Source organism: Lemur catta, chromosome 19 (assembly GCF_020740605.2).
Source record: "Lemur catta isolate mLemCat1 chromosome 19, mLemCat1.pri, whole genome shotgun sequence".
Lineage (NCBI taxonomy): Eukaryota > Metazoa > Chordata > Mammalia > Primates > Lemuridae > Lemur > Lemur catta.
The window spans coordinates 6,900,653-6,928,606 of NC_059146.1; the positions used below are offsets into that span (position 1 = coordinate 6,900,653).

A 27,954-nucleotide genomic window follows, 5' to 3' on the forward strand; every position below is an offset into this window, starting at 1 on the left:
TGCAGGCATCCACCTTGTGTCCATGAACACAGAGCTGTGTGCTAAAGACAGCAAAATGGGAAGATAGAGTGACCCCAGCTCCTTGACAACATTAGGGAGTCACTCGTACAGCCCTGGATTACCCACCTGCTGATGTCTTACGTAAAAACAATTACTTAGACAAACAAAAAAGCCTATAACTTAATCCATTGTAATCAAGTTACTATTCCATGCAATACCATGCAATGAATACAATCTTAACTAATAGACTATTATGATGGTATCTTAGTGTGTTTAGCTGCTACAACAAAATACCTTAGACTAATTCATAAACAACAAAAACTTATTGCTCACAGTTTTAGAGGTTGGGAAGTTCAAGATCAAGCTGCCAGCACATTGTGCTAAGCCCTCAGTCTGGCGAGGGCCCATTCTTCATAAATGGAGGCTTCTGTGTATCGTCACACGGCCGAAGGGACAAACAAGCTCCCTCAGGCCTCTTTCATAAGGACACTAATCCCATCATGACCTAATCACCTCCCAAAGGCCCCGCGCCTAATACTGTCACGCTGGGAATTAAGTTTCAACATATGAATTCTGGGCGGACACATTGGGACCGTAGCAGACGCTGAATGTGCTGTGATAGTAAATGCATGCAAACTGAGTGCAGAGCTTGTTAGAACAGTGCTGCTCCAACTTTCCTGTGCACACAGCCATTTGGTGGCCTTGTTAAAAGTGCAGATTCTGATTCAGTAGGTCTGGATTAGCGTCTGAGATTCCGCATTTCTCACAAGCTTGACGCTAACGCTGATGACGCTAGTCTTAGACCGCACATTGAGTGGCAAGGATTTGGAAAATGACCACCTTTCTGGTCAATCAGCTTCTACTCCATAGGAAGTCTGTTTCTCTTTGGTATGTATATTATTTAGTTAAAAATCTGCAGAGGACTCAGTGCATTTTCAACAAAAAGTTAAAGTTTTATTTAGAATATCATTTTAGAGACAAAAAGCAGTTCATTTTAATTAGCAAAATAAATTCAACCAATGCATTTAAATAAGGTGAATTCAAGACGTTTTGTGGATTTTTTTCTTAGTTACTTGGTTTGCTATCAGTTGGAGTTTCTGTCTTCTAGCCTAAGTGGGTTCTTTCCAAGTTAATGCAGCTATAATCCAAAGAACTGTTTTATGAAATTTGAATGACTGGAATACCCCTCTGTATTCTCACGCCACCATCACTGTATTAGGTAAAACATAAGGAAAGCAACTTAGGGAAGTAGATTCAGAAGGAAATGTTTTCTCCTCTCCATCATGTTATCTTTTCAACAAAGGCCTAACCGCTCTGAAATGGATGGTGAAAACAAATTGTTTACTGGGAGGTGATGGTCAAAAGCAAACCTAGATGGTTTTCACACCTTCTGTCATCATAACCCAAAGAGAAACGCAAGCCACACCACTTTTCCGGCCAAGCCGCTGCTTTACACAGAAGTTGCACATAGCTTCCGATTGTTATTTTCTTGTCTAGTTATGTACATTAAAAAAATACAACATTGTGTTAAATAGCAGGACAGCTAACAATGGAACACAACACTACACTGAAAAACCAAAACAGCTTGGTTAAGCCGAGGAGAGAAACAACAGACGGTCTTCATGGAGCCCAGCTGTCAATGCCCGCCGTCTCCTTAGTCTGTGACGGACCTGCACTCTGAGGGCAGGCCTTCCGACCGCCGCCACTGGGCCAGGCGCTGCTTAAACCATTTCTGGAAAAGAGAAATGTGCAAAAATATTTGTCACATACTGAAAAACCAAAATGTTCATTCTCTTTCTAAAAGGTACCGCCTCTGTGGTACAAATGGAAAAGAGGGAAGCAAGGAACACTAACCTTTCCTGCCTCAGGACCTTTGCACATACTATTTCTGATGTTTAGAATATTCATCTATCTTCATTCTTTATCGATGATCTCTGGCTCATCCTCAAGTCTCAGCTTAAATAAAACCTTCTCAATGAAGCCTTCCCTGACCACTCTATCTAAAGCCGGTTCCCCACTTATCTCCTTACTCTTCAATTTAGTACTTTGTTAGCTTCACAGAACTTCTAATATCCTTCATGATTTACTTGTGTATTTACTTGTTTTTAATCTATACTCCCTCCTAGATTGTAAGATCCTTGCAAGCAGAGACTGTATTCATCTTATCACCATTGCATCCTTAGCCCCTAGCATAAGGGCTTAAGAGTTGGAAATTAATCAATGTTTGTTGAATGAATAAAAGAAATTAAAGCATCTTCTTAATGCCCCAGATAGATCACTACAGCTGTTATATTTTATCAATGCATGCTCTTCTTACCAAGGGCCTTATACATTGGCAGTACTTACTAAGAATTTGTTGAATAAAATGAATGAATAACTGAGAACTGGACAACCTCAGAGCACTCCTCAGGGATACGTGGAACAGGCCAGCCCAATCTCTCCTGCTTACAAGGGCTACTGGGCAGTGAGAAAAGATAGAGTGGAGCTCCCAGTTTACTCAGAATCTCCCAGCTCTATACGACCCACATATTCACACCTCACAGAAGTGACTATGGATTTAGGGAAGGCCCCAGAGGACATGCTTGCAGACATGATGCCATGTGAGACCTAAAACATTTCTATGTGTCGTAACACAGTGTGATACACTCTTGATAAGTCAGTGGCTGCCTGTATTATGCTGCTAAGGTGGTGAGGGACTCCTCAAAGAGGAGATTAGGAGAACCACACTGGGAATAGGGCTGGGGTCTGGACCAGGCTGATCAGGATAAAACTGGGATAAAAAAAAACAAACTGAACAGCCTGGGACCACACCTGCAACTCACCCTAACTGTACAGCACAGTTTCTACACTGAAATGCCTTACACGGTTGTCAAGATCAGCCGTCTTATGCACCTTTATACTGTGGGGAGGCAGCGGAGAAAAGTGTCTAAAGCCAGGGCAGCAGACTACCGTGAGGGCAGCCTTCTCTTAGGAGGTTGCTCGCTTAACTTTAAAGAGAAGAGAGAGCTCACATAATGTTGGCGGCTTCAACCAGAGTTCTACTGCTAACGGTGGGCACGTTTTCTCCTGTAACCCACGTGTGTGTAGTTAACTCTGGATTATGGTCTGAGAGCAGCGAGGCTCCAGTTTCATTAACGAGGTAGCTCTGTGGGGGTTTCAAGGCTACAAGATCTGATTCAATAGGATTTCATTACCAGGGCTGAATAAATGGAGCGTTTTAAAGACTGACTAATTAAAATCTGGGGGAAGAAAATCTCACTTTCTATCAGGATTCATTTAAGACAAAATGATTGAGCTGGCCGTTATTCAAAAGAGCCAGCCCCATCTTTACACTATGTAATGAAGCAGAATATTGATGAGCCGTTACCAGAAATAACTTCAGCAGGGACCGCATTTGTGGTTTTGTGAGTTGGCATCCAAACACTTGACAAATCGAGCCCTAGCATTGGGGCATTGGGGAATGGGAGGAGGTTCAAGAAAAGCTCAACTATTTTCTAAAGACACCTATTTTAGATCATATATATATATACATATATACATAAAATAATTTAGCGTACCAGTTGCTGTCCAACAAAACCATTAAATACCTTACTTGCTTTCCTTCCCTCTAGAGCTGAATCTTATCACATCTCACATCAATGCTAATTTTCCACCTGGCTTTATCCTGGTCTTCTTTGTTTCTGTCATCCCCTGGGAAAGACATTCATCCCTTGCTTGCTTATAAATGAATGCCCTCGTTACCCTTGCCCATTCATGGAGATTTATTTACTCTGAGTGAACAGATGATAATTATACACTGTGAGGAGCAGGGGTTGGGGCAGAAGAACATTGTTCCCGTCCTTTTCTCTAGTAACTAACATTTCATTCTTTTCAGGGAGGGACCTTTAAAGGTCTTTATTCCACTGATAAAACGCCCAACAACTAAAGCCACTGGGTTCTGGGAACAAGCCCAGGACATCAAGAGGAGATAAAAATACTGGAAGCCTCTCTAAGAACCGATGCCAGCTACACTGTGCTTGAAGAGAGAGAGAGAGAGAGAGAGAGAGAGAGAGAGAGAGAGAGAGTGTGTGTGTGTGTGTGTGTGTGTATATGTAATAATAGAAAACACCAGATCATCCCAACCTCCCAGGGGACTGGTAAAAGAGCTTTCCCAGCCCTTTCTAACACTGACTTCAAAATAAGAAAAGACACAGGGATTGGGATTCTGTAAGGTTTTATCTAATTTAAATGTAAAAGATATTTAGATTACTGTCATGAGAAAAACCCGAATTCTAGGATCCCGATTCTAGGATCTAGGACTTAAATGTGACTTAAAAAGTTATTTCAATTAAATCACTCTGCCTTCGTATGGGTGCCCTCTCCCCCAGCCCCACCACTCAGAGAATTTTGCAGTTATAAAGAGGTCAGCAAAGCTCCCTAGTCAGAGCATGTTTCAATCTCTTCATTTCTCTTGCCCCTGCCAAAGTATCAGCAGTGGGAATCAGTGCTAGTAATTATCTCATGAGAACATCTCATGCTTATTTTTCTTTGACTAAAGTATTACTTGTTCCAGGAAAATTAAGAGTATGATTCTATTTCTAGAGGTGGGTGGTGTTAGGGTAGGGTGAGAATTCAGGTATATAGAATAAATACTATGTTGGCTTTTTATATTATTTTTTCATTTTCTCATGGAAAGGGACAGCATCAGTGAAGAATAGAAAAGGGGGAAGTGCAAATTACAGACATGGCTTATATATAGGCCAACAGGCCTTGGTTTCTATGGAGTTATTTAAATGGTCCCTATAATACCTGCTATAAATAAAAATAATTTGATTAATGCCTGAATGTTCATCATTGGGCATGATATCTCCAGAAGACACTTTTCTTAGAAGATACTAAAATACACACACACATACATATGGATATACATATGTATCTATTGTTTGAGAAGATTACAGAAGAAACCATTCTCACTCACCAGTGCACGTGGGGGGGGGGGGTGGCAGGAGGTAGAAAGCACGGACGGGAAGCTGAAAGATGCCACCCAATCCAGTAAGGGAGGGCAGGCAGCCTGTGCCACCTAGGATGTATGTTTCCCTGCACTTGCTAAATTTTGCCTCTCTCTGAGTTCTGGGGTTCCAGATGCTTCCCTGCAGGTTTAGGCAGGAAGACAGAGGGGCAAGCCAAGCTGCAATAGCCACAAGGGAGGAAGAAGGTGTTGGCCCCGTGGCAGGGGCCCTGCCAGGAGGCTGACTCACCCCAAGCTTACTCATTTGGGGCTGGGTCCGTGGGCCATTTGTTTGTTTGAGGATGGCAGAAGAGGGGAAATGAGAGAACTGCCTGAAAAGAGCAAATGAACCTGCTGTGCAGAGGTCTGAAGTGGCCGACCTCAATCAAGAAAAAAGCAGATGCCCTGTCTTTCTTCCTGCCCATAACCAGATTTCATTTCAGTGCTCTGATATCAGGCGAATCTCGAGGAAAGGTTGAATATAGCCTGGAATGATTGTCACTTAATACATGGATTTTTTTTCAGGAAGAAAGACAGCACAAATTGAGTCTTCAGTGCTTCCCTCCCACCTCATCCAGTTGTTTCCATCTGTCCTCTGTGCAGATAGTATGTCACGATGGTTAAGCTGTGGAGCTGGACCACCAGGGTTCGAATCCTAGTCCTGCTGTTTTCTAGTTGCTGTCTTGGACGAGTTATTTAACCTTCCCATGCCTCAGTTCTCTCATCTGTACAATCAGCTAATAGTACCTGCCCTTACAGTATTGTTGTGACAGATGAATGATTTAATACTTGGACAGTGCCCGGAGCAATGCCTGGCACGTATTAGCCATTACAAAGGTCACCACAATTATTCTGCATTATAGGTAGGGTGATTGACGGTAACTTGTCACGGGAGAGTCAGAGGCTGAGAAGGGATTAGACCCCTCCTTGGTGGTGTAACCCCGATATGTCACAGACTTGTTTTTAAAAGATAAGTTGTCTCTGTGATCACTCCTCTTGTCTAAACAAAGCGTGGGATATTAAATGATCAAACCTCAGCAGGCTGCCCCCTCAGGGGGTTCTAAGAAACATGAGCTGTTAGACTTGGGTTACAGTAAATCAATTCCCATTAAGTTCTGGTTCTGGTTAGTCAGTCGCTAAAAACCTATCTGTTTGCCTTTCTCCTTGACCTGTGTAGGAGAGGATTATCTCTGGACAAGTTCTCTAAAGTGCCAACTGGCTCAATTAGTAAAAATAGTGTTGACTTAAGGTCTAGGGTCTTGGTCCTAGGATCCACTGGCGCACCGACTACAAGCTTTTAAACCTCAACTGAGAACGGCCCACGGTGAGAGGACCAAGTCCCCACGCTGCGGTCTATAAAACGGGAATGAGAATGTCTCTGCTGCAGAGTTGAGATTAGAGGTGTGAAGTGCTTTGCGTTCCCACTGGAGAGATGCCAGATCAGTTCCAAGTAGTTTATCATGCATAACAAATGGTCCTTCCATGACCAAAGGGAAAACTGAAGTCAGAGTTTAGACAGGGTTAAGAAAAAAGTCAGCTAAAGGCTCCAACGCTGCACCTGTGGTTAGTAATCACGGGCAGTGTTGCATTCCCTACGCTAGCAATTTTCAGGATAATACAGGAGATTTTTTTTAAAAAATAGATAAATAAATCAAAGCACTTAGGGGTCATCTGCTCCCACCCCCTTCAGCTGTAATGTCAGATGTCTGTCTGCCTTCTTGGAAAATTCCAGAAAAAGACTGTAAGCCTTAGAACTGGGGAAGTTTAAACAATCCGAACCAAATCCCCCTGGCTTCGTGCGGTTTCAGGTCTGCAGCTAAGGAGCAGCGCGGCGCGACGTGGCGGAAAGAGCAGCTCAACGACCCTTGTCATTGCGACCGCCCCCTCCCTCCCGGCCTGGGTCCCCAAGGCCAAACCGAGGGCTGAATGTACAGCCAGCGGTCGCTAAGGTCCCTCCCAACCCTGACGGTCCCGCCGAGAATGGATTAGGGCAGAGGTGATGCTGAGCCTGGGAAGGGCGACAGGAGCGGGCGAGACGCGCGGCCCGGAGGGAGGAGAAGCGCTTTGCCCGGGCGTGGGGGCGGCGGAAAGGCAAGGAGGGAGGGTGGCCGCGGCTGTCTGCGCAGCTCCGGGGGAGCCGCCGGCTGGGGACGGGGCGGGGGGCGGACGGGCGCCCCCGGGAGCCGGGAAGCTGGGTGGGCAGGGGTCCGGGCCCCGCGGTGGGGTGTGGGCCCCGGGGTGGGGTCCGGGCCCGGGGTGGGGTCTGGCAGGACGCAGGAGCCGCGCCAGATGCGAGCGGGGGCCGGCGGGGCGCGGGGGCTCACCTGGGTCTCCTCCTCGGAGAGGCCGGCCTCGGCCGCGATGAGGCACAGCGTGGTGGGGTCCGGGTGCTTGTTGACCTTGCTGAAGTTGTACTCCAGGATCTCCACCTGGTCCTCCGTGGGGCCGCTCGCGGGCTCGGCCGACATGGTCCCGGCGCGGCTGCGGGGGGCGAGAGCGCGGCGGTGAGCGCGGCGGGGGCGGCCGGGCGGCCTCGGTCCCCTCCGCGTGGTCCTACCCGGGAGCTGCGCCCTCCGGCCGCCCGGGCCCCGGGACTCCTCGCAGCAACTTTCGGCCGCCGGGTCCGGACGGTGCCGAGGAAGACGCCTGCGCCCTGCCCGCCCTGCCCGCCCTCCGCTCCGAGGAAGGAGCGAGGAAGAGGAGGTGATTTGCACGAATCGCCTTCAAAGCTTCCTCCTGGGAGGGGGAGCTCCTCTGCGGACAGAACTCGGATGACGAAGGTGGGTTCCCCCGCCCGCCCGTGTCCCCGTAGGTGACTCCGCAGTGGGTTGGCACTTTGGGGCCCTCGCCGGGGAGCGCTGCGCACCGCACGCTTCCTCCAGAGAAGCTGCCCACGAGACAGAAGTGACTTCCCAAATTTGGGGAGACGGGGGCGGCACTTTTAATGTCTCTCCACTTTACAGAGATGGAGATGGGTCCGCAGAGGAGAAGTGATTTAGGCGGGAAACCGAGCCACAGAAATTTCCCCCTGGGGGGGCTCCCGCGGCCACTCCGCACCCTGCGACCTCCTCCTTGCACCCTGCGTCCGCGCGTTTGCTAATGAAAGCCCGAGTCCCGGCCTGCAGTCACCAGGCTAGTGTCCCTCCCACAGCATCCGGTGGTGAGGACGTCCAAATGGAGCCCAAGCCCATGGAGGAGGATCAATGTCAACTGTCTTTTAAAATCTCAGACTTCCCTGTAGCTATACTACAATTTACTATAAAGTCAGAAAAATGGATCCACCGCAAGCTTCAGGATCTCTTATATCTCCTTACTTTAGAGCCAAACGTGGCTCTAGCAGATTTGGAGGCTTCCTGCTAGGTTTTCTCCGTACCCACATAGCCTCCGAATTGGAGCAAAGACAACTGGTAGATGTACCCTCCTCCCCGCCCCCCCCCCCCAATTTAAGAGGCATTGGGATATATAGAAAGTTAGAGGCTTCAAGATGTTCTTGGCTGTGGCTTTGGTGCAGACCTGTCAGGACCTGACTGTTTGCTGACAGTAAAAGAAGGGCACAAGTGTGGGAGTCACGCTGGTTTGTTGTTTTAACAAACAATTGCAAACTCATCCAGCACCGTTCTGAGTAGGTTTTGATGTGGTTAGTGCCTGGGGATGAGCCACACTCCACTGATCTGCCTACATAATATCTATATCGCTGATGCTGTTACAACCTTTTCTACTGTGACCTGCGTCTCCTACTGCCTAAATAAATGTCTTTACCTCTCCTTTAGGTCAGTTGAGGGGACTTTCAGGCAAGATGGGAAGTTCTACCTGAGTCTTGGGCACAAATCACTTGCCAAGCCATCATGAAATCCCATGTTTTTAGGGGAGTCTGTTCTCCCCTTCTCCCCACCTAAAAATCTGTAGCGGTGATTCCCATCCCAGTGCCTCCTGGCGTTTCAGAGCTGGGAAGAACCTGGAAATTACCCCCTCCAGTCCTCTCCTGTAACCGCCCAGGAGAATGAGGCAGAGGAAGACTCACTATCCCAATGTTGCCCAGGTAGTGACCTAGAATGGAAAGCCTTAGCTTTGGTGTCAGTCGCCCGTTCAGCTTAGAACCTTCTCAACAGACTAGTCTGTCTTTAGTAGGAACAATCAGGAGGACTACAGTCTAAATGCAGGCAGGGGCTTGTTGCCATTTGGAATGGGCATGGACCGTCCTAGTGGGACACCAATTCCAGCCAAAGCCACCCACTGAAACCACCCGCCATTGCTCATTCTGCCTGAAAGAACACAGGAGCTGGGAGACTGCGGCCTCTGATCTTATTTCCTGCCTTAGAAAGTTTCCATCTAATTCCATTTAGCACAGCTGTGCTGGCTCTCCGAGAAAGTCTTTGCTGCTTCTTTGTAGAATTCTTAGTCCTTCAGAAATATTAGATTTCTAAACTGGACTGAGATTCAAGGGCTATTCTGCATATCCTTTCTCCTCTTTTTTTGGTTACTTAATTGCTGTTGCATAAATCTAGGACTGCTACTGTTCTTACATTTAATCTAGTGTATTTTATTTTATTAGATTTCTAGGGCTTCCTGTTACAGGACGCGGTATGAGGTTTTGTGGGGAGGTCTCTGTTGACTTCAATGGACTTCTTGGGTTAGTTGGCTGAGGCCCATTGGCCTTGGTTGGCTGCTAGGGAGACTTGTGGGAGGACTGTTTGAAAGCACCTACTTCTCCAAGGTACACCAAACAAACTTGATTTCTAGAAATGAGGGTGAAAGACCTCTACAGTCAAACGTGTCTGTTATTTTTCTACAAAGCTCTCGGCCCTTAGGTTGACAAATGTTTGCTGCTGCTTTGTTCCTTCTCGCACTCTCTCTGTCTCTCTCTCTCTTTCTCCCTTAAAGGAACTGTATAAATCAAACGCCTTCGTAACCCTAGCCTTACAAAGCTTCTCAACTGTTTTCTTACTGGAAAGTTTCTCTGAAAGTAGTCTAAACAATTTCAGATAAAAAGAACTAAAAATATTTTAAAGCTACTTAAACTTTAATCTTAGCACAAGTTTTACTGTTGTGGTTATTCATATCTTATAAAATATTCAAGGGGTAATTTGCCCTGTGGTTGGATTTTTCTTTCGGGGTTGGCAGAAGACATTGCATAAGTGTTTTCAAGAGTTTAAATGCAAACTGCTGGCTTCTTTCTAAGTGAATTCCGATGCCTGCGTAGACTGTGCCAATCTGACAGCTTGACTTTTGTGCCTTAATCCTGCAATTATTTATTTTTAAAGTGTCTACCTACATAAACTAGCTCACAGAAAGTGCTATAAACTGGGAATATTTGGTTACCTTTTTGGCAACCAAAAATTGCTTTGGGCTTACACGTGCCATCTTCTCCTCCCTCTCCCAGCCAATCTGACCTCTTTGTAATGCCACTCATATCAAACCAAGAGAGGAAGGTTATCAGTGGTAGATACTCCCCAGAAACCCAGAGTCTTGTGGTGAGTCGGCTAAAAGGGAAGCAGGTGGATTATTCTTTAGGGTCTTCCCCCAATTTTCTTTAGCCTGCATTTCTTTTCTTTTCTTTTTTTTTTTTTTTTTTGAGACAGAGTGTCACTTTGTTGCCCTGGCTAGAGTGAGTGCCGTGGCATCAGCCTAGCTCACAGCAACCTCAAACTCCTGGGCTCAAGAGATCCTCCTGCCTCAGCCTCCTGAGTAGCTGGGACTACAGGCATGCACCACCATGCCCGGCTAATTTTTTCTATATATATTTTAGTTGGCCAGCTAATTTGTTTCTATTTTTAGTAGAGACGGGTCTCGCTCTTGCTCAGGCTGGTCTCGAACTCCTGACCTCGAGCGATCCACCCGCCTCCGCCTCCCAGAGTGCTAGGTAGCCTGCATTTCTTTTATGTTCACTATGAACTTCTGGAAGCAATGGGCTCTTGAAACATTTTGTATTTTCCTAAGTAACAAAAATGATGTGTGGCCACTTCCCCAAGGGAAGTGCTGGGTCTTTATAAGAGACTTTATAAGAGACCTTTATAAGAGATAAAGGTCTTCCCCTTTATCACTTACTGAACTACTCTGGAGGGGGTAGGAGGGAGGATCAACGGAGCTGTCAGTGCCTCTCAGAAACTGGCAAACAGGAGTGGAATATTGATCTACTTCTGCAGGCCAGCATTTGGAGGTGCTAGGGCTGGTGAGGGAGGGGTGGGGGGAGAGAGGGACGGAAGGAGAGAGGGGGAGGGAGATGGGGCAGGAAGATGAGGTTGGGGAGAGAGAATGAATGAATTGTTCTTTTAAATATAAACCTGGCGGTTAGTGTCCTTAAGCTAAGAGCTGTGCTTCTCAAGAAGCTTGGAAGCTCAGAATCACCTGTGGGAATGTCTAAGCCCATCAAAGCCCTCTGGAATCAGAACCACACTTTAGGAACTCAGCATGAGAGAGACACAAAAAGTATTCAGCTCTTAAAAGCTCTGCAATGTAATCATTTAAATCAACTATAAATGTTTAGAAATTCTTATGCCTTATACCTGTTCTGATGGGATACATCATCTTAACATTTGAGTAGATGAGAAGTTGAAGTAGTTTTAAAGAAATGAGCTTTTAAAAGCATGTATTGGAATGAACAGTTTAAACATTGTGCCATTAATCTTTTGTATATATGGTCAGGAAAGGTGAAAATACCTTTAAAATAATAAATTAGCAAAACAAAGCAGATATTCTCCCATGATTTCAAAAATTCATAAATGAAACCCTTTAAAAAAATTCTTCAGAAAAATGTATTCTTGTGTTGAGATCAGAATTTAAGAAAGCAGACTATTAAAAGAAAAACTTCTTCCACCTTGTCACGCACATGACTTAGAAACCAAAAATTACAGTGAAAAAGATTTGGCAAGCTTGAGTTTGACTGTCCTCCAACTCCTTAAATTTCTTAGTAGGGAAATGCTAAAATTTGGGTTATCATTTATGTAGACAATGTATTTAATAGAGCTTAAAACTGAACATTAGACTCCAAATACATCATATACACATATGCGTCATTGCTGTCTTCAGGGAAACAAGTTTCCAGCTCTAAATAGGAAAGTACATCTGAAAGTGCTATACTGATTCCAGCATTACATCTTAAAAAACACTGGAGGAAAATCCAATAAAATGTTAACAGTGTTTATGTCTAGATTGTGTGACACGGATGACCTAAAAAGTTTTCTTCTTTATATTTTTCTGCCTTTTCAAAATTTCTGTAATAACTATTTATTACTTTGAAATTTGAAAAAAAATTTCTTATAAAAACGTATCCTTGATCAGACGAGCAATCCTTCTTGCCCAAAATTTCATTTCATTATTGGCACCAAATAACATTTTTGGGAAAAGTATGGGAGTTGTTTCCCAAGTCTACTTAGAAGATTAGGGAAAACATTTTCATTTTCCACTCAAACATCATTAAGTTATTAGAGGGTATATGTAAAGTACATGTAAGTTATGAAGTATATATTAAACAAACACTAGTGAACCCCACCCAATTTAAGAATTAAAGCATTACCAAGACTATGGAAGCTACCTGAAGCTACTTGTATTTCTTCGCTTGTCCCACCCCCTTGCTGATCTGTCCCAGAGGAAACCACCATTCTGAATTTTTTTTTTTTTTTTTTTTTTGAGACAGAGTCTGTCTCTGTTGCCCAGGCTAGAATGCCATGGCGTTAGCCTAGCTCACAGCAACCTCAAACTCCTGGGCTTAAGCGATCCTACTGCCTCAGCCTCCCGAGTAGCTGGGACTACAGGCGTTCGCCACCATGCCTGGCTAATTTTTTTAATATATATTTTTAGTTGTTCATATAATTTCTTTCTATTTTTAGTAGGGACGGGGTCTCACTCTTGCTCAGGCTGGTCTTAAACTCCTGACCTTGAGCGATCCTCCCTCCTTGGCCTCCCAGAGTGCTAGGATTACAGGTGTGAGCCACCGCACTGGGCCACTTTCTAGTCTTTTAATATCTTTCCATCCTCAATGCCCCAAACAACAGAGTTGATACCTACTGCTGAATCACATACAGAAACCTCACCCCTGTTGTTATAACAACAGTAACAGCATATTTATTGAGTAACTACTATGTGCCAGGCACTGTCCTAAGTGCCTTAGATGCATTAATTCACTTTATCATCAAAGGAACAGCAACACTATGTGTTCTTATTATCTTCATTTATGCACGTGGAAAATGATATAGGTGGAAACATATAGCTTTCCCAAGATGTCTATAACTTTCCCGGAATCACAAATCTAATAATTGACAGAGCGGGGATTCAGGCCCTGAAAGTCTAATTTCTGCATCCATGTTCTTAGCCACTACGCCATAGTTCCTCTTGGCACCGAGTAGCTCTGGAGACAGAAGATCCTTGATGGCAGTTGTGGTAAAAGGGACAGCAGAGCTGTTGGTGCGAGGGACAGGGGGAGGCAGTGCCCTGTGTCTGCCCCAGCTCACCTGTGGGTGGCACCAGTCTGGGAGGAATACTTCCCTCCTTGTGGCACGTTCCTCAATGTTGGTGACCAGACATGGCTCTGACCCAGCTCAATGGATCAACCAGTAATTTCAGTTGAAACCACTGGCACCACCAGACACGCTGGCTTTCGTTCCCCACGTGCTCTTCGTTAATTGGTGCAGACATAGTTGAACGATGACATGATGTGAATAACATAGTATACAAATGAGAAAGGTAAGCACTGCACAGAACAGAATAGAAAGGTTGGCTTCAACCAGACCAGCTGGAGCCTTGTTGACTGTTGCTGCCACTTACTCCCTGAATGGATGTTGATTAAATTTTATCTTTACTTCAAGAAGTATCACTTTCCTTTATCTTGATAGAAAAGCATATTGATGAGAGCTGTACTTGTGTAATAGACAAAAAGAAGGAAAGAAGGAGAAAGAAAGAAAGGGAATGTTGAGTGTCCGTGTGAGAAACGGGTTGTCTAAGACGTTATTAATGATGTTGTTAACTGTGAAAAATAAAGATAAAGCCAGAACTACTCTGCATTTTTCTCTCCTCATCCTTCTACCCATGGCACCAGAAAGAAGGGGAGAGATTTTGTGCTTCACGTTCCCTGAGCCAGCCACCAAGTGGCGCTGTCAGACAAGAACAGTTTAGTTGCCCACCGGAGCTTTTGACAGCTGGAGAGAGAAACAGAAATAAGGTGGTTTTGAGTATATAGCGTTAGTTATGGAGGGAATGTTGATATATCTGTAATGGATGAATTATATGTAGGGGATACCGTTTTAAATTCTCATTAATAAATGAATTAGTAAACGGTATAGAGTAATAGAAAGAGCACTGGGCAAGGGATCAGAGCTGGATTTCAATTTTAACTCCTCCGCTTAATAGTCAAATGACCTTGGCTGCATCATTTAACTTATTTAAAACCTAGTTCTCTTCTCTGTAAAACGTGGCTAAGAACGTCCTTCCTTGCCTATTTACTCCAGTTGTGATTCAGTGAGATTATGCTCATGAAACAACTTAAGTGTAAAATGATGTGCACATTTCCAGAAGTGGTGTACTTTTCTTCATCCAGAAAAGTGAAGGTCTGGGGCCAGATGACCTCTGAGACCATTTCTCTTCTAAAATTCTGACGATCAGAGTGGCTGGGTTTTAAATAATCATGTTCTTCCTCATAAACAGATTACTGATGTCATTGACCCAAGAAAGGGAGTACAGAGGTCTATTCTGGGGACTGTCCCTGATTTCCTCAACACTTTGTGCCTATTTTCAACTTCAAAGGACAACTAAGGAGTCTGTGAAACATTTTGAGCCAAGGTGCTAGTTAATATTCAGCCTGCCTGTTGAATTAATGTGATCATATAACTTGTCATTCAACCTAGAACACTTAAGAGTATAAGTCGTGCTATTAATTATACCAGTACAACAGTCATATGTCAGAAGCATCCCAGGCAAACCTGGACATCTGGACCCCTTATTGTATATAAATGTTAAATTTCTCACTTAGGTATGGGATAGTAAAAATGCTCCTAGTGAACCTAGGCATCTCAACTGCTGTTGTAGATGATCAAGATGCAGGTGTCTTACTTAGGATCTTAGAGGACAGGGCAACATATACCTAACCACAGTGATGAACAAGAGGCTGTTTTTCACTCTTAAGAAAGCATATTGCATATTGGCATATTGTTGCAGCTCTGTGGTTAAAGGTAAGAGGACACAGTACAGTTTCAAATTTCCTGACCTTTCCTTTTTTTTTTTTTTTTTTTTTTTTTTTTGCAGTTTGAATATGTAGGGTAGAAATTTGTCTGGTCGGGTGAATAATGCTTGGGCCTCTGCCTGCTTTGGGTATTGTTAGTATGGCTGTGCTGATGCTTAGTAAGTGTGAATAGCCATCACATCTCAGACAGAGTTCAGTCCTATGATCAAATATAAACGGAGGAACAAAAACAGTTTGTCCTAGAGATTTCTATGGGGCACAGCCACGTGCTCAGGGCTTTTCAAACCAGATAATACAGAAGAGGTCAGATTTGTGAAACAAATTGAATTATCAGATCTAGTCTTTTTTATTTTATTTGAGACAGAGTCTTGCTCTGTCACCCCAGCTAGTGTATAGTGGCATCAGCCTAGCTCACAGCAACCTCAAACTCCTGGGCTTGTCAAGCAATTCTCCTGCTTCAGCCTCCTTAGTAGCTTGGACTATAGGAATGTGCCACCACGCCTGGTTAACTTTTTCTGTTTTTTGTACAAACGGGGTGTCACTCTTGCTCAGGCCGGTCTCGAACCCCTGACCTGAAGCGATCCTTCTGCCTCAGCCTCCCAAAGTGCTAGGATTACAGGTGTGAGCCACCGTGCTTGGCCCAGATCTAATCTTTGAAAATGTCTGATGCCTTTAATACACCAATAAATGAGACAAATAGATTTCTGCTACGTGGGAAAAAGTCTCCATATTTTCTGAAGAGAACCTTTAAACCTGAAGAGAAATTTGCACCACTAAGCTTGGAAGCAAATAAAAAGATCAATAAATAGTTTGCGGGGAGGAAAAATGCCCCAAATAAGTCAAAATGGTAGCTAATAAGTATTCCTTTTGTGTTTTAGAGTATGTTATTAATTTTCAGTTGCCCATTCAGCTTCCTAATTATGCTTGGTTTAGGAGAACATTAATTAATTAGATCAATAGACCACAGCATAGGAAGATGCATTTGTTGCATGGAAGAGGAACGGTGCTCAAAAACGTAAATGCTGATGACAGAAATACCAGACTTGGTATTAAAAAAGTCTAATACAAATAAGCCACACACAGATAATGGAGAATCAAGTAGATAAAATTGTCGTATTGCTTTGGGGACATTCAATCACTTCAAAATGTTAACATTTTCTTTCTAGAAATGTTCTCACTCCCAGTGCCTGACTCTAAGAAGGGCAGTTCATTTGCAATTCTGGGGACATGACATCATGATTGATATTTTTGAAAATATATGCTGGGTTCTATAATACTTCTGCCCAAGCTCAAATTATATAGTAAGATACACTAGTTAGAACCTGTGTGCTATTGCACAAGCACGAGCAGTAGATATTTAGGCTGCCCGGTCATACACCTTTCTGCAGGTCATTGTACCCTGCCTAACAGAAGCAGGTATAACTTCCTCAGGTTGCTCGCATGTTTTGAAAAGTCCAGAAAAGAGTCTTTGAGAGAATGGAATTATCTCTTTGTACAAATATACTTTAATCAATTATTATTTTTTATGGTCCAGCTACCATTCTAATTTTATGACTACAATTACGTAATGGATAAAATGACACACAGCTGGCAGTACCTTGCCAGGGCTCCAAGTTATGCCAAAGTCCAACCACTCGTGCTGCTTGTTGCCATGCGACTCAGTTATATGGCCCTTATTTTTTTCCTAATTGAGTTGTTTTTGTGAACAGGTGTTCAGCTAATGGGACGAACAGGGTGTGCAGCTTTAGGCTGCTCATTAACATCACGAAATAATTGAAGAGGACGGATACACCAGAATGTCCAGCTCAGGGGATAACTATGAACCCACGGTAGATTACTTCTCTGAGCTTCAGACAGAGTGTTGCAGAAAGAAACTGGGTGGAGCTTCAGAAGACCTAGATTCTCCTTCCAGGTCTATCACTTAGTCTCCACATGACTTTGGGCAACTCACTTAATTGCCTTATCGTTTCTTCATCTACTTATTGAAGCTATTATCCTGCCCCGCCTGCCTCCCAGTGCTGTCGTAGGATTCAGTGAGATGGATTATATTTGTGAATGGCACTATAAATTATAAACACTATATAAATACAAGGTATTAAGGTACTAATCTAGCTTTCTCAATGACTCAGGATATAATGTTGGGCAACCAAATGACATGAGGTTTTGCAATCATTAAAATGGCGAAACATTTTAGAAACTTCATTCAACCCCATGAGTAATAAAATGTCTTAGAACGTTTCACTTGTCCGGGTAATCAATGCTTCTGGAATTGATTAGGCCAAGTTTAAGAACATGACACTGAGAAGGGAGATCACTGGAGATTATGTTCTTTAAGTTCTAGAAAATTATTTCAGTCGCTCCATCTCTTATTAAAGTACTAAGGAACCCAGAGAAGCTTCTAAATGTTTGAAATGCGAGAGCAGAGCTTGTGTTATGGTGTCTCCATTTATCATGGGTAGTTCAATACGCCATATTGTTAAAGAAAACAGAGGCCACTAGCCCCCTCCTTTCCCTTCCCCATCTCCACCAACCAGAGCTAAAGGCTGGTGGAGCAGACGGATGGGGATATTTATTATGGCATTTTTGTGAGACTCAGAGGCAGGAGAGCTGTCCAACGCTGGAGGATTCAATCAGTAAAAGGTACATATAATGAACAGACTATTGAAAATATGTTAGAAATAGCATCAACAACATACGTCGGTCTTAAAAACAGAGTGTTGAGTGAGAAGAATGAGGGAAAAGAGGAAGAGTGGGAGAGTAGGAGAAATAGAAGGAGATTTGAAACCTAAGAGGGAGTCTTGTGTATACCATGAATTAAAGACTATGTTAACACAAGCCTCGAGACCAAAAAAAGAAAAAAAAAAAACTTTAAAAATTAAAAGACTGATGGACTGCCCCGTCTTTCAGAGCTTGCCTGTATAATTCTTTCCAACATATTTTTTGTATAAGGAGGGGATACTTCACAACTCACTCACTGTCCCTTGTGCTGCAGCCACACCAACCCTTGGGCTTGTTTTTTTCCTCAAAGCCCAAGATGAGTGGCTGGTCGTTGACCTCTGTGACCTCCCTCCATACTTTCCTTTCTTTTTTTTTTTTTTTTTTTTTGGTGTGGAAGGAGAGTTTTATTTTTATTTTATTTTTATTTCAAAGTATTCTGGGGGTACAAATGTTTTTGGTTACATGGATCACTTTTGTAGTGCTCAAGTCAGGGTTAAAAGTGTGCCTGTCACCCAGATAGTGTGCATTGTGCCAGTTAGGTAGGTTTTTGCCCATCCCTTCCTCCCCCTCCACTCTCCCCCCTCCATACTTTTCAACACCAACATTGAGTGGCTTTCTAGCCTTCTCTTGCCTAAGCTAAGTAATGTCAGGTCCTTTTGCTGCTCCTTTAGATCTCATTTTACTACAGTTTCGTCATCCAGGAGCTTTTCTGAGCTAGTTCCAAGGACTCTCCTCCCTCACTGAGCCAGGTGTGCTAGTGAAAGGGGGGCAGGGGTGGCCTCCTGCTTTCTTCACTCCAGCTTCCTAAATCCCAGCTCCAGCCACCTCTGAAGGATGCCTGTCTACTTCACAGGAAGAGTGTATCGAATACAAAATGAAATGATAGATACTTCCAGCGCTAGGTACTGAATTAAAGTTTTTTTGTGAAACAGATTTCACTCTTGGGCACCAGTAAACTAAAAATCTGGAAAGGGTTGAGGGGATAGAGGTGATAAGGAAGATTGTTTATGTAAATTTCCTTAGGGAGAAGCTACACAGGAAGGAAATAAAAATACATCAACAAAGACTAGACTATCTAAGGCAGATCTGCCATGACCTTAAGAATTCCAGGAAATTTCCATCAGGATCCCTCGAGATCTAAGGGCTAGAATGACTGCCATTAGTTTCCCGCCCAGCTTACACTAAGAAATTCGAAGGGATCAATGTCTGCCTTAGGGTTGTTTGTTTGTTTGTTTGTTTGTTTTAACATACATGGGCAGAGTAGTTCATTTGTGAAAGATCTGGCAGGGTTTTCATGTCTGATCACATTTTATCAAAACCACCAGAAGCAAGTCACAAGAAATTATGCAGGGATGGGTAAAAATTAACTTCTCTACTTTTAGAAGAGCCTCTGTTGCTACCCAAACATGGCTATGAGCTAATAAGAGCCCGAAGCAAGTATCAGAGTAACTTGACCTTACGATGAACAATTCCCTGAATTCCCAACATTTATACTGAACTTCTTTTTGCTGAGCCAACACACCCAAGATACCAGTTCTCAATCTAGGCAGTAAGAATACAGTGCTTCCCACGGGGACACACAGGGACAGTAAGTGACTTGGCACAGGCCAGAATGAGAAGGCCTGGGGACGCTTGGCTTCTACAGCCAGCTCAGCCACCAACTAATCCTGAGATTCCAAGCAAGTCACTTTACTATCTTGTACCTTCATGGATTGTATTCATAGGTGACCCTATAGGTTATTGCTCAGGCCAGGTATTTCTGAGAGTAAAAGGGGATTCTATTAATAATCCCACTGGGGCAACTAATCTTTCAGGCTCCCTCCTGCCTTAAAATTCCATTACAGCTGAGAAAATAGGACCCAGGTTCCTGACATCAGAACTGCACTCTGCCCCCCAGGCTGTTCTGGGGTTCCATGGAAAATTATCCAGCATATTGGTAAAACATAGATGTTGGTACTTTCCCGGCAAATAAAAAGGACAGCCTAAGCTGCACCTGCTTGATCACAGACTCTCACTCCACCCTGCATCCCAAACCCCTGTGTGTTTGGAATCAACAACACTGGAATGCCAGATCCACGTCAGGGCCCTGAGAGGCAGGGGGTCCCAGTGAGCAGGACCAGGAAGACAGCAGGTGCACCCACCCCCTGCACCAGGAGACACTGGCCTCCCATTTGCAGCATCGGGCTTGTCTGCAGCTCTGAGGCCAGTTCCCCACTGGCAGGTTATGCCCAGGTGAGACGGCAGGATGGACGTGGTCCAGGACAGACGAGGGGCTGCCCTGGGCTCCTCAGGTGTGGGTTATTCAATGGGTGGGTGAGTACTTTATAAATCACTCTGAGCTGTGGGCCACCCTTCTGCTAACAATTTCATCTCTCAGCCCTGTCCACTGTCCATGTTTAGTGGACATTTGAAAAGTCTGAGAAAGCCGTCAACAGCATCCAAAAATTAAGCTGGGTGAGGTTATAACAAAATGTCCCAAGTGACCCTTTGAACTAAGCCATTCTACACGGAGAGAATTCGGAAATAAAGGTGAAGGGGAAATGTTCAAGGGAAAGTCATCCAAGGAAGGAAGAAATTCTACCACTTATACAAACCGATTTTATCAGCCGTGTAAACCCTGTGATTTGCTTTCAAAAAAAATTTTTTTTGGTGAAAGTCTGAATGGCAGGAGGAAGCACTTGGCTTCCAACAGCAGCACTGACCCAGTGCTGGCTGAAACCCTGATGCCAACAGCCTAATCCTTTCCCCAGAGCCGAAGTCCTGAGTCTCCCAGGGGCTGAGGATGGAGCTCACCGTCACCCTCCCCTCCCCCCAGCAGCCCTGGGCCCCCACCACCTGCAGACCCTGCTTCCCCAGCAGGGATGTTAATTACACACCAGCCACTCCCCTCTTCACAGGCAGGACCACCCCATGCAGCTCCCACTTGCTGTCAAGAGCTGCTGCAATCTCAGTTTTTCAAATGGGATGAAATGGCTGTTGGAGGCCCAGGGCCACAGGGACTGGGGGGCAGGAGTGCCCCAGGATGCAGGACTGGGTTCCCAAAGACTAGGCAAGCTGCTCTGCTAGTGCCAGCCTTCTGCTCTGGAGAAGGAACCGGGTGATATTTTAAAAGCCCTATGAGCAGAATCTCTTGACATTTTGTATCCACTGTAGTAACCTTAAGGTAGATCTCCCTTTCTCAGAAAGATTAAATGAAATGCAGCTACTTCTGATGAGTATGAATGCATTTAGCAAAGAACGGACTAATTCAGAGAAAGAAATCTATCAGTGCTCACAGCTTTTAAGTGGCTGCCTTTTGTATGAGATTTGAAGGATTCTGCTGAAAATCTGTAATCTTGGCATCTCCCCCTAGCAAGTTGCTTGGAATTCTGGCTAGTAAGGATTATATATTTTGCCTAAAACTTTGATTCTCCTGATTGCCCCTTTTTAAAATTCAAATGGTAATTATATAACATTTCAAAGAACTCCCAGATATGTTATCTTGCTGGAGCCTATTTAATATGCCAGGGAGGGACATAACTCATTAAACAATTGTTGTCTATTAACATATAACTTTAGTTAGTTTTCCAGAGATGAGTAAGCCAAGCCCTTGAGAGAATGAGACCCCAGAAGTGGCACATTCGGATTGAAGGGGAGACGGGAGCCGTCCCAAACATGCCAGCTGGCCAGGGCAGCGTGGCAGGATCCCAGGGTCCCACCTGACCCTGGCACAGGCCCCCGCACCCACACGGGTGCCGAGGAGGAGGTGAGGGGCAGACAGGAAGGCCAGGAGTCCCAAAGACAAACTTCACCCACTTATGCTTTTGCCTGGGCCTGACCTGGAAACCCTAATTCAAAGACGCTGTCGTGCCAGACAGACTCATCACAATGCTGAGAGCTCGTGCTGTTTCCTGAAAGAACCACTTGGCCGTCCCCCAGAGCAGAGTGCCCGGTGCGTCCGCTAAGATTTCTTTTCGATGATTATAATCCTCTAGCTTATGCCAGATACTAGGTAGGGAACAAAAGGAAGCTTTAGTTCTGAAACATCCCTTCTCACGCCTTAGCACTGCCCTTAAATAACGCACCTTTGAGGCCCTGACTCATTTTTCCAACTTGCTGCCCCGAAGCGTGTCTGGATTCTAAGAATTTGCTTGCAAGGCGCTGGGTCCCCTGTCCCTGCTAGAGCTGAAGCTGGGATTTGAGACCCAGACGCAGCCTCTGCCTCTTCCTCTGAGCTCCTGGGCTGTCCCCCCTGGGCCTCCCAGCCTCACCCTGCTGGGACTTGGTGGCTGGGTGGCCAGAGGCCATCCCCACCCTCACTCTGGGCTTTCTGTCCTCATCTGTCAAGCGAAGCATTTGGGTTTCACTACTTTCCACCCCTAGCTACACATTAGAGTCACCTGGGGAGTTTTACAAACCAATGCCAGGGTGGCACACCCTGGGATTCTGATTCAGTTGATCTGGGGTGGGGCCCAATCACTGATTATATTTTTTAGAAGTTCTCCAGGTCCGACAACCATGGGGTTAGATGATCTCTGGGGACCCTCCCAGTTCTATAAAAGTCTATGATCCTGTCTGGTCCCCGTATATTATTTATTGAATTTAATTTTTCCCCCAAAATACTCATCTTTTATTTATGTCTGTAATAGACATAGGCTGATTTTTAGAAATGCTTTTAAGTTATAAAAAAGAATTATATAGTTAAAGTATTATTTGTTGGTGTATAATTGTCCTATACTACTGCATGTTTAAAGTGCACAATATGAGACATTTTCACATATGAAAAATGGTCACCACAGTCACAATAGTGAACATATCACTCCCAAAAGGTTGCTGTGCCCCTTGAGAAATCCCTCCACACCTCTGCTCCCCTGCACCCCTTCCCCAAGCAACCACTGATCTGCCTTCTTTGATTATCAATTAGTTTGCATTTTCTATCATTTTATACAATCATTCACTCTTTGGTCTGGTTTCTTATTAGTTACGTCCCTGGACTTTAGATTTCAAGCTCTTTGAGAAAAGCGTCCACCTTTTACTTCTTTTCTCTTCCTCCCAGCTCTCAACTTATCTTTGCTCAGAGAAACCCCTTAATCCTTATTTGCTTGAATGAAATAAGACCTTTATGAACTTGTAACTGAGCTTCAGCGTGGTGGCCAAGAAAGTGCCTGCATGTTAAGGCTTTTAACTCCCCGCTTCCCTGGATGTCCCCCAGTCAGCAGCTCCAGCCCAGTTAAAAAGTAATGCAGGAGCTTAAACCAAAACTAATGCATGAGCCTAAGTTAGGGTCTGTGGATTTCCAAGAGTCCAGAAAATGAGCATCAAGGTGTGTTAGGGGTGGGAGGGTGGTGGGAGGGTCCAGATGGGGGTGGAATACCTGGGGAAGGTCCTTGGCTTCTACCAGATTCTTGACCAAAAGGGCTGAACCATGGAATTAATGTCATCCTCTATTCCTTACAGTATCCAATATGCATTTTATGACTATGATGTATAATTATTATTTCTCTACTCTCTGCTCCTCCCTTCTCCTCCCTCCTCGCCCCCAGTACCTTTGTCTTGTTCTCTGCCTGCCCTGGTTACACTTAACCTTGTTGGACTAAACACCCTCCAGGGCCCTGTCGAGTGGCAGTGCCACTTCATGGGAACTTCTTGCATTCCTCGTCTCTTGAAGACCTTCTCATCTAAGCTATAATGTGTGTCATGCTGTACTTTTTTACCCAATGACTCTTATTCCACTTTAATTAACAGCGTACCCTGAATACTTGGATACCATAGTGCTCAAATACCACAAACCTGCATTTCCTTAAAGCCCCAAAGCTTGGGATTCCTTTTCATCTAAACAAGATCAATGTTTTCATTGTTATAAATAAGTATTATGAGAACCAGATGAAACAATAAATAACACTGCAAATTCAAAATCGAGCCACTTCTACTCAAGCCAGAGATGCCTCCCTCCCCACTTATGTCCAACACAAAACGTATTTTTAAATGATATTATGTCTGAGTTTAGATAAAAAGCCTGGGATGTAGAACAGCAATAATCGGCTTCTAAATGATGAAATCATAGTCATCTGGCACAAGTGCTGGTTTCAAAGTGTCTTTCAGAAACAGGAGAGAGCAAGAAAAATATCTAACCTGTGGCCAAAAGACCAAGTTGGACTCCTCGCTCCAAATTCACCCTCAACCCCATGCGTGTGTGTTTGCAAGGGTCCAATATCTTACACCCCCCGGCACTTTCTGACTCTCTGCTTGGGAGCTAGCTTTTCATTTTTCATTCTCCCGTTTTCCAGCAGAAGAGCAAATATAGTAACGATAGCATTTTGGTCTAGTTTCTACGCAAGTTCATCCCTCTGCATTAAAGGCAAACATTTGAAAGTTACTTACGTGGAAGCGGCAAAGGCAAGCCCTGGGTTTGGAAGCTGCGGTTGCTGATGCCAGCCTGCTTAAATAGCTGGGCTGGCTGACGCAGGCTGCTGATAGCACGTTTATTTACGCCTGGGAGTGCACGCTCAAGCAAGGACCTGAAAAACCTGCAGCGTGGGCAGCAGAACCACTGCCAGTTTGCCTAGGTTACAGCTGCTCCTGGTTATTCAGGTTTGATGCTCAGGCGGGGACTTCTGAGAGTCTCATGGAACTTCCTTGTCACTCACTACCTTCTCTCCCTGTCCTCTTTCTTAGCCACGTGAGATTCTCCTCCAAGATTGGCTGAGAGAGATGTGTCCGAGAGAAGACAGGGAAGAGAAATGGGACCCTGCACCCTTTCACCAACTTCCTTATTTTCCAGGGCTTCCAGCGAGATGTTGCCTCATTTCAAAGCATAAGTCTGGGCGCCCAACCTCACAGCTCTGCTGGCCCGGTGCCAAGCCAAGAGCCTGGACAATCGCCCAATTAATGAAAAGTTGTTTTCTCTCAAGCACAGAACGCACAAATAAAGAACAGTTCCTGGGGGAGATTCCGACTAGGATGATACAATTTTAGGTCTCCTTCAAAAACTATTTTTGTTTCTTTCCCCCGCCGCCCCCCCACTCCCCACATCTCTACTCTCCTCTTGCCTCCCCCTCCCCTTCCTTTGTTAATGAAATTCCTATCTTAGAGTTGAAAGATTCCCCATGGGCGCACAAATAAAAAGCCAGTGTGTGAGCATGCCCGTGGGAAGATGCACCCCGAGTGTGAGAGACTTCTGAGGCTCGTGTGACCGTCCCTGGAAGTGTCTCTAAAGACGAGGGTGTGTGTGTGGGCGTGAGGACCCGGCTAGTCGATGTTTATCTTGATTTTATTCGCTAGATACCGCAGTTAATAGTCAGTTGCGATGCACCAAACACATGAAGTGAGTGTGATTTTTGAGGGGATGAAGGAAGGGAGACAGAGTTTGGTGAGATTGTTCGTGGGAGTATCCGCGTGCATTCACCAGCATGGACCACAAGCTGGAAAATGCCACCCAGATATCCACACCCTGGATTTTTCACTTCACTGGAGAAAGAAAAAGCTCACTCGGTTCTCTTGGGAACAGTAGCCACATGTGAAAGAAGAGCAGCAATGGCTCAGAATATTTCTCTCCCGCTTGGAGAAGGGGTGATGGTTATAAACCATGCGTGGGAGAAAGGAGAGACAGGGGACCCTAGGTTAACCCAACCCTGGTTACCAGAGGAATTCTTTTGTCTCCTTCCTAATTCATTGCCTAACTTCTGACTGTTCTACAGCCAAATCTGGATCCTCGCCTCCCAGATTTCTTGAATGCGGGGACTGTGTCTTGCTCATCTTTCGACACCCACAGTGCCTGGCACAAATTGCTATGATAATGACAAGGGTGAACATCCAGAATCCAGAGAGACGGACTCTGCACCAGGCTCTATGGAGAACACTGTGCAGAGAGTTCGTTTGCTTTTTGAAGCTTCACAACAACCCTATGAGTTAGTTTTTTTTATTATTGTTGTTTTACAGATGAGGACACTGATGTTCAGAAAAATTAAATAACTTTTCCAAGGTCACAGTAAGTGGTGGAGGTAGAATCTGGATCCAGTTCTATCTGATCCCAGAGTCTGGGTTTACACTCAGGGCTGATTTGAACCAATACGTGGAAAGTTGCCTAAGAATGTTTTCACATATCCTTATTTGTTTACTTAGCACCGTCTTCTGGAATGTGATTTCTATGATCACAATGAACTCGCCTGACTTGTCTAGTCCTGTAACACCAGCACCCCGCACAGTGCCCGACACATAGTAGGTGCTCAACAAATATGTGCTATTTGCTCAATTTCTACATTCCTTTGGAGGCTGTGTGAGCCAACAGACAGAGGCCTTGACACCAACGGAGTCTCATCTTGCTTTGGTTCAGACACATTTCTTTTGCTCTTGCATCATGTGTCAGCTTCGAGCTGTTTCTCTTTATCCAGTATATCATGGAGATGAAACTAAAAGTGGCTGAAACTATGAAGCAGTTTTTACATCACTTAGGAACTCTGCAGGCATATGGTTTCAGGTTCTTCAGTGGTGCAATGATGTCACCAAGAACGCTGGCTTTTTCTGTCTTTCACTGTGTAGCCCTCAGCGTGACAGCATTGTTTCTCACGGTGCTGAGATGGCTGCAGTAGCTCCGTGCGTTACATCTTTAAACATCCAAGTACAGGTAGGAAGGGGCATAACTTTCTCCCAAGTATCTCTCTTTGTTGGAGAGAAAAATCTTTCCAGAAGCCATCAGCAGACTTCCACCTATGTCTCCTTGCTAAGCACCAGCAAATGCATTGGCTGAATCCATCACTTGCAAAGAGGAAAGGAACTAGGCTGATCATGGTTCATCTCCTAGGCCCAAGGGAAGGATCCACCTTCCCCAGACAAATTGCTCTGATAACTGAACAAAAATCAGGATCCAGTTAACCGGAAAGAAGCAGAAAACTGCTACCAACGTTTCTGCCAATCCAAGAAATCCTTTAAAGCTGCGGTCCCCAATCCCCAGGCTGTGGACCGGTACCGGTCTGTGGCCTGTTACGAACTAGGCTGCCTGAGCTCCAGCTCCCCACCCCACCATCCATGGAAAAATTGCCTTCCATGAAACTTAGAAACTGGGCCGCACAGCAGGAGGTGAGTGGCGGGCCAGGGAGCAAAGCTTTGTCTGTATTTACAGCTGCTCCTCTTTGCTGGCATCACTGCCTGAGCTCCACCTCCCCTGTCCATGGAAAAATTGTCTCCCATGAGACCGGTCCCTGGTGCCAAAAAGGTCGGGGACCACTGCCTTCAAGTACGATAGCCCAAACTGCTTGAGCACCGCTTCTGCTTACCACTTACTTGATCCAGGGCAACTTAGGTAACTTCGCTCAGCCTGAGTTTCCTCATCTGTAAAATAAGGATAATGACACTTATCTCACAGGTTTGTTGGAAGAACTAGAGAGAATATATGTCAAGCACTTAGCATAATGCCTAGAACATAGTATGTGCTCAATAAATGGTGGCTCCTGCCAATAGTTACAACAAGAGCCAGATTTTTTCTATACGTAATCATCTTTGTGGAGTCCACTCAAAATAATTGAACCCAAAGCCCCCACCTGCCACAGCAAACAGAGGACTTGGCAGAAGGCAGGGACGTCTGGACAGTGGGGACAGGTATTCAATTCCTGCCAAAAGCCAGAGATCGTTGAAGTGCAGAGAGCTGGTTTATGAACAGGGAGTGTGCAGAACTGAGCAGTGGTGCAAAGAGATAAAGAAGCCATTCCTTGGGGGACAGAAAACTACCAAAGACATTTAAGTCAGCTCACAGTGAAGGACAGAAACCTTCCAAGGGCCCAAATCTGTCCCACACAGAAGCAAATGAGGAAGAGGGGCAGCCTGAGGACAGAGGGAGGCTTGCTGAACGTTCTGCCCCCAAGGTATGAACTTACAGGGACCCTTAGAACTCTGCAGAGGTTTGGCAGTTCTAACTCCCGGAGAGCCCTTCCCAGCCCAACCCGGCTGGGACGTGGAACAGTGTGGAAGCAAAAGAGGATCAGCAGGTGGCAGAGAACCTGGACAAAGAAGAGACTGCCACCTGGCCCACGATGCAGACGTTCCCTTGGCTCCACCCAGCAGTGTCTCAAGTTCCCTGGCGAGGAGGGAGTGGAAGCTATAACGT

At 45.0% G+C, this 27,954-nt stretch overlaps 1 protein-coding gene across 6 annotated transcripts; it reads right to left on the reverse strand.

The window, feature by feature from the left end:
• Positions 1–932: 932 nt before the first annotated feature.
• Positions 933–27,828, reverse strand: HOPX (HOP homeobox). 6 transcript variants are annotated; one of them, XM_045531686.1, is made up of 4 exons: positions 27,725–27,828; positions 27,135–27,182; positions 7,312–7,468; positions 933–1,732 (listed from the first exon to the last, which is right to left on the reverse strand). In XM_045531686.1, the coding sequence occupies exons 3-4, from the start codon at positions 7,453–7,455 to the stop codon at positions 1,655–1,657; spliced, it is 222 nt and encodes a 73-aa protein (XP_045387642.1). In that variant the 5' UTR covers positions 7,456–7,468; positions 27,135–27,182; positions 27,725–27,828; the 3' UTR covers positions 933–1,654. The 6 variants fall into 6 exon arrangements, with proteins under 6 accessions (XP_045387642.1, XP_045387641.1, XP_045387640.1 ...); XM_045531685.1 differs by having other exon boundaries at positions 27,128–27,182; XM_045531684.1 differs by lacking the exons at positions 27,135–27,182; positions 27,725–27,828 and adding an exon at positions 24,237–24,673.
• Positions 27,829–27,954: the final 126 nt, after the last annotated feature.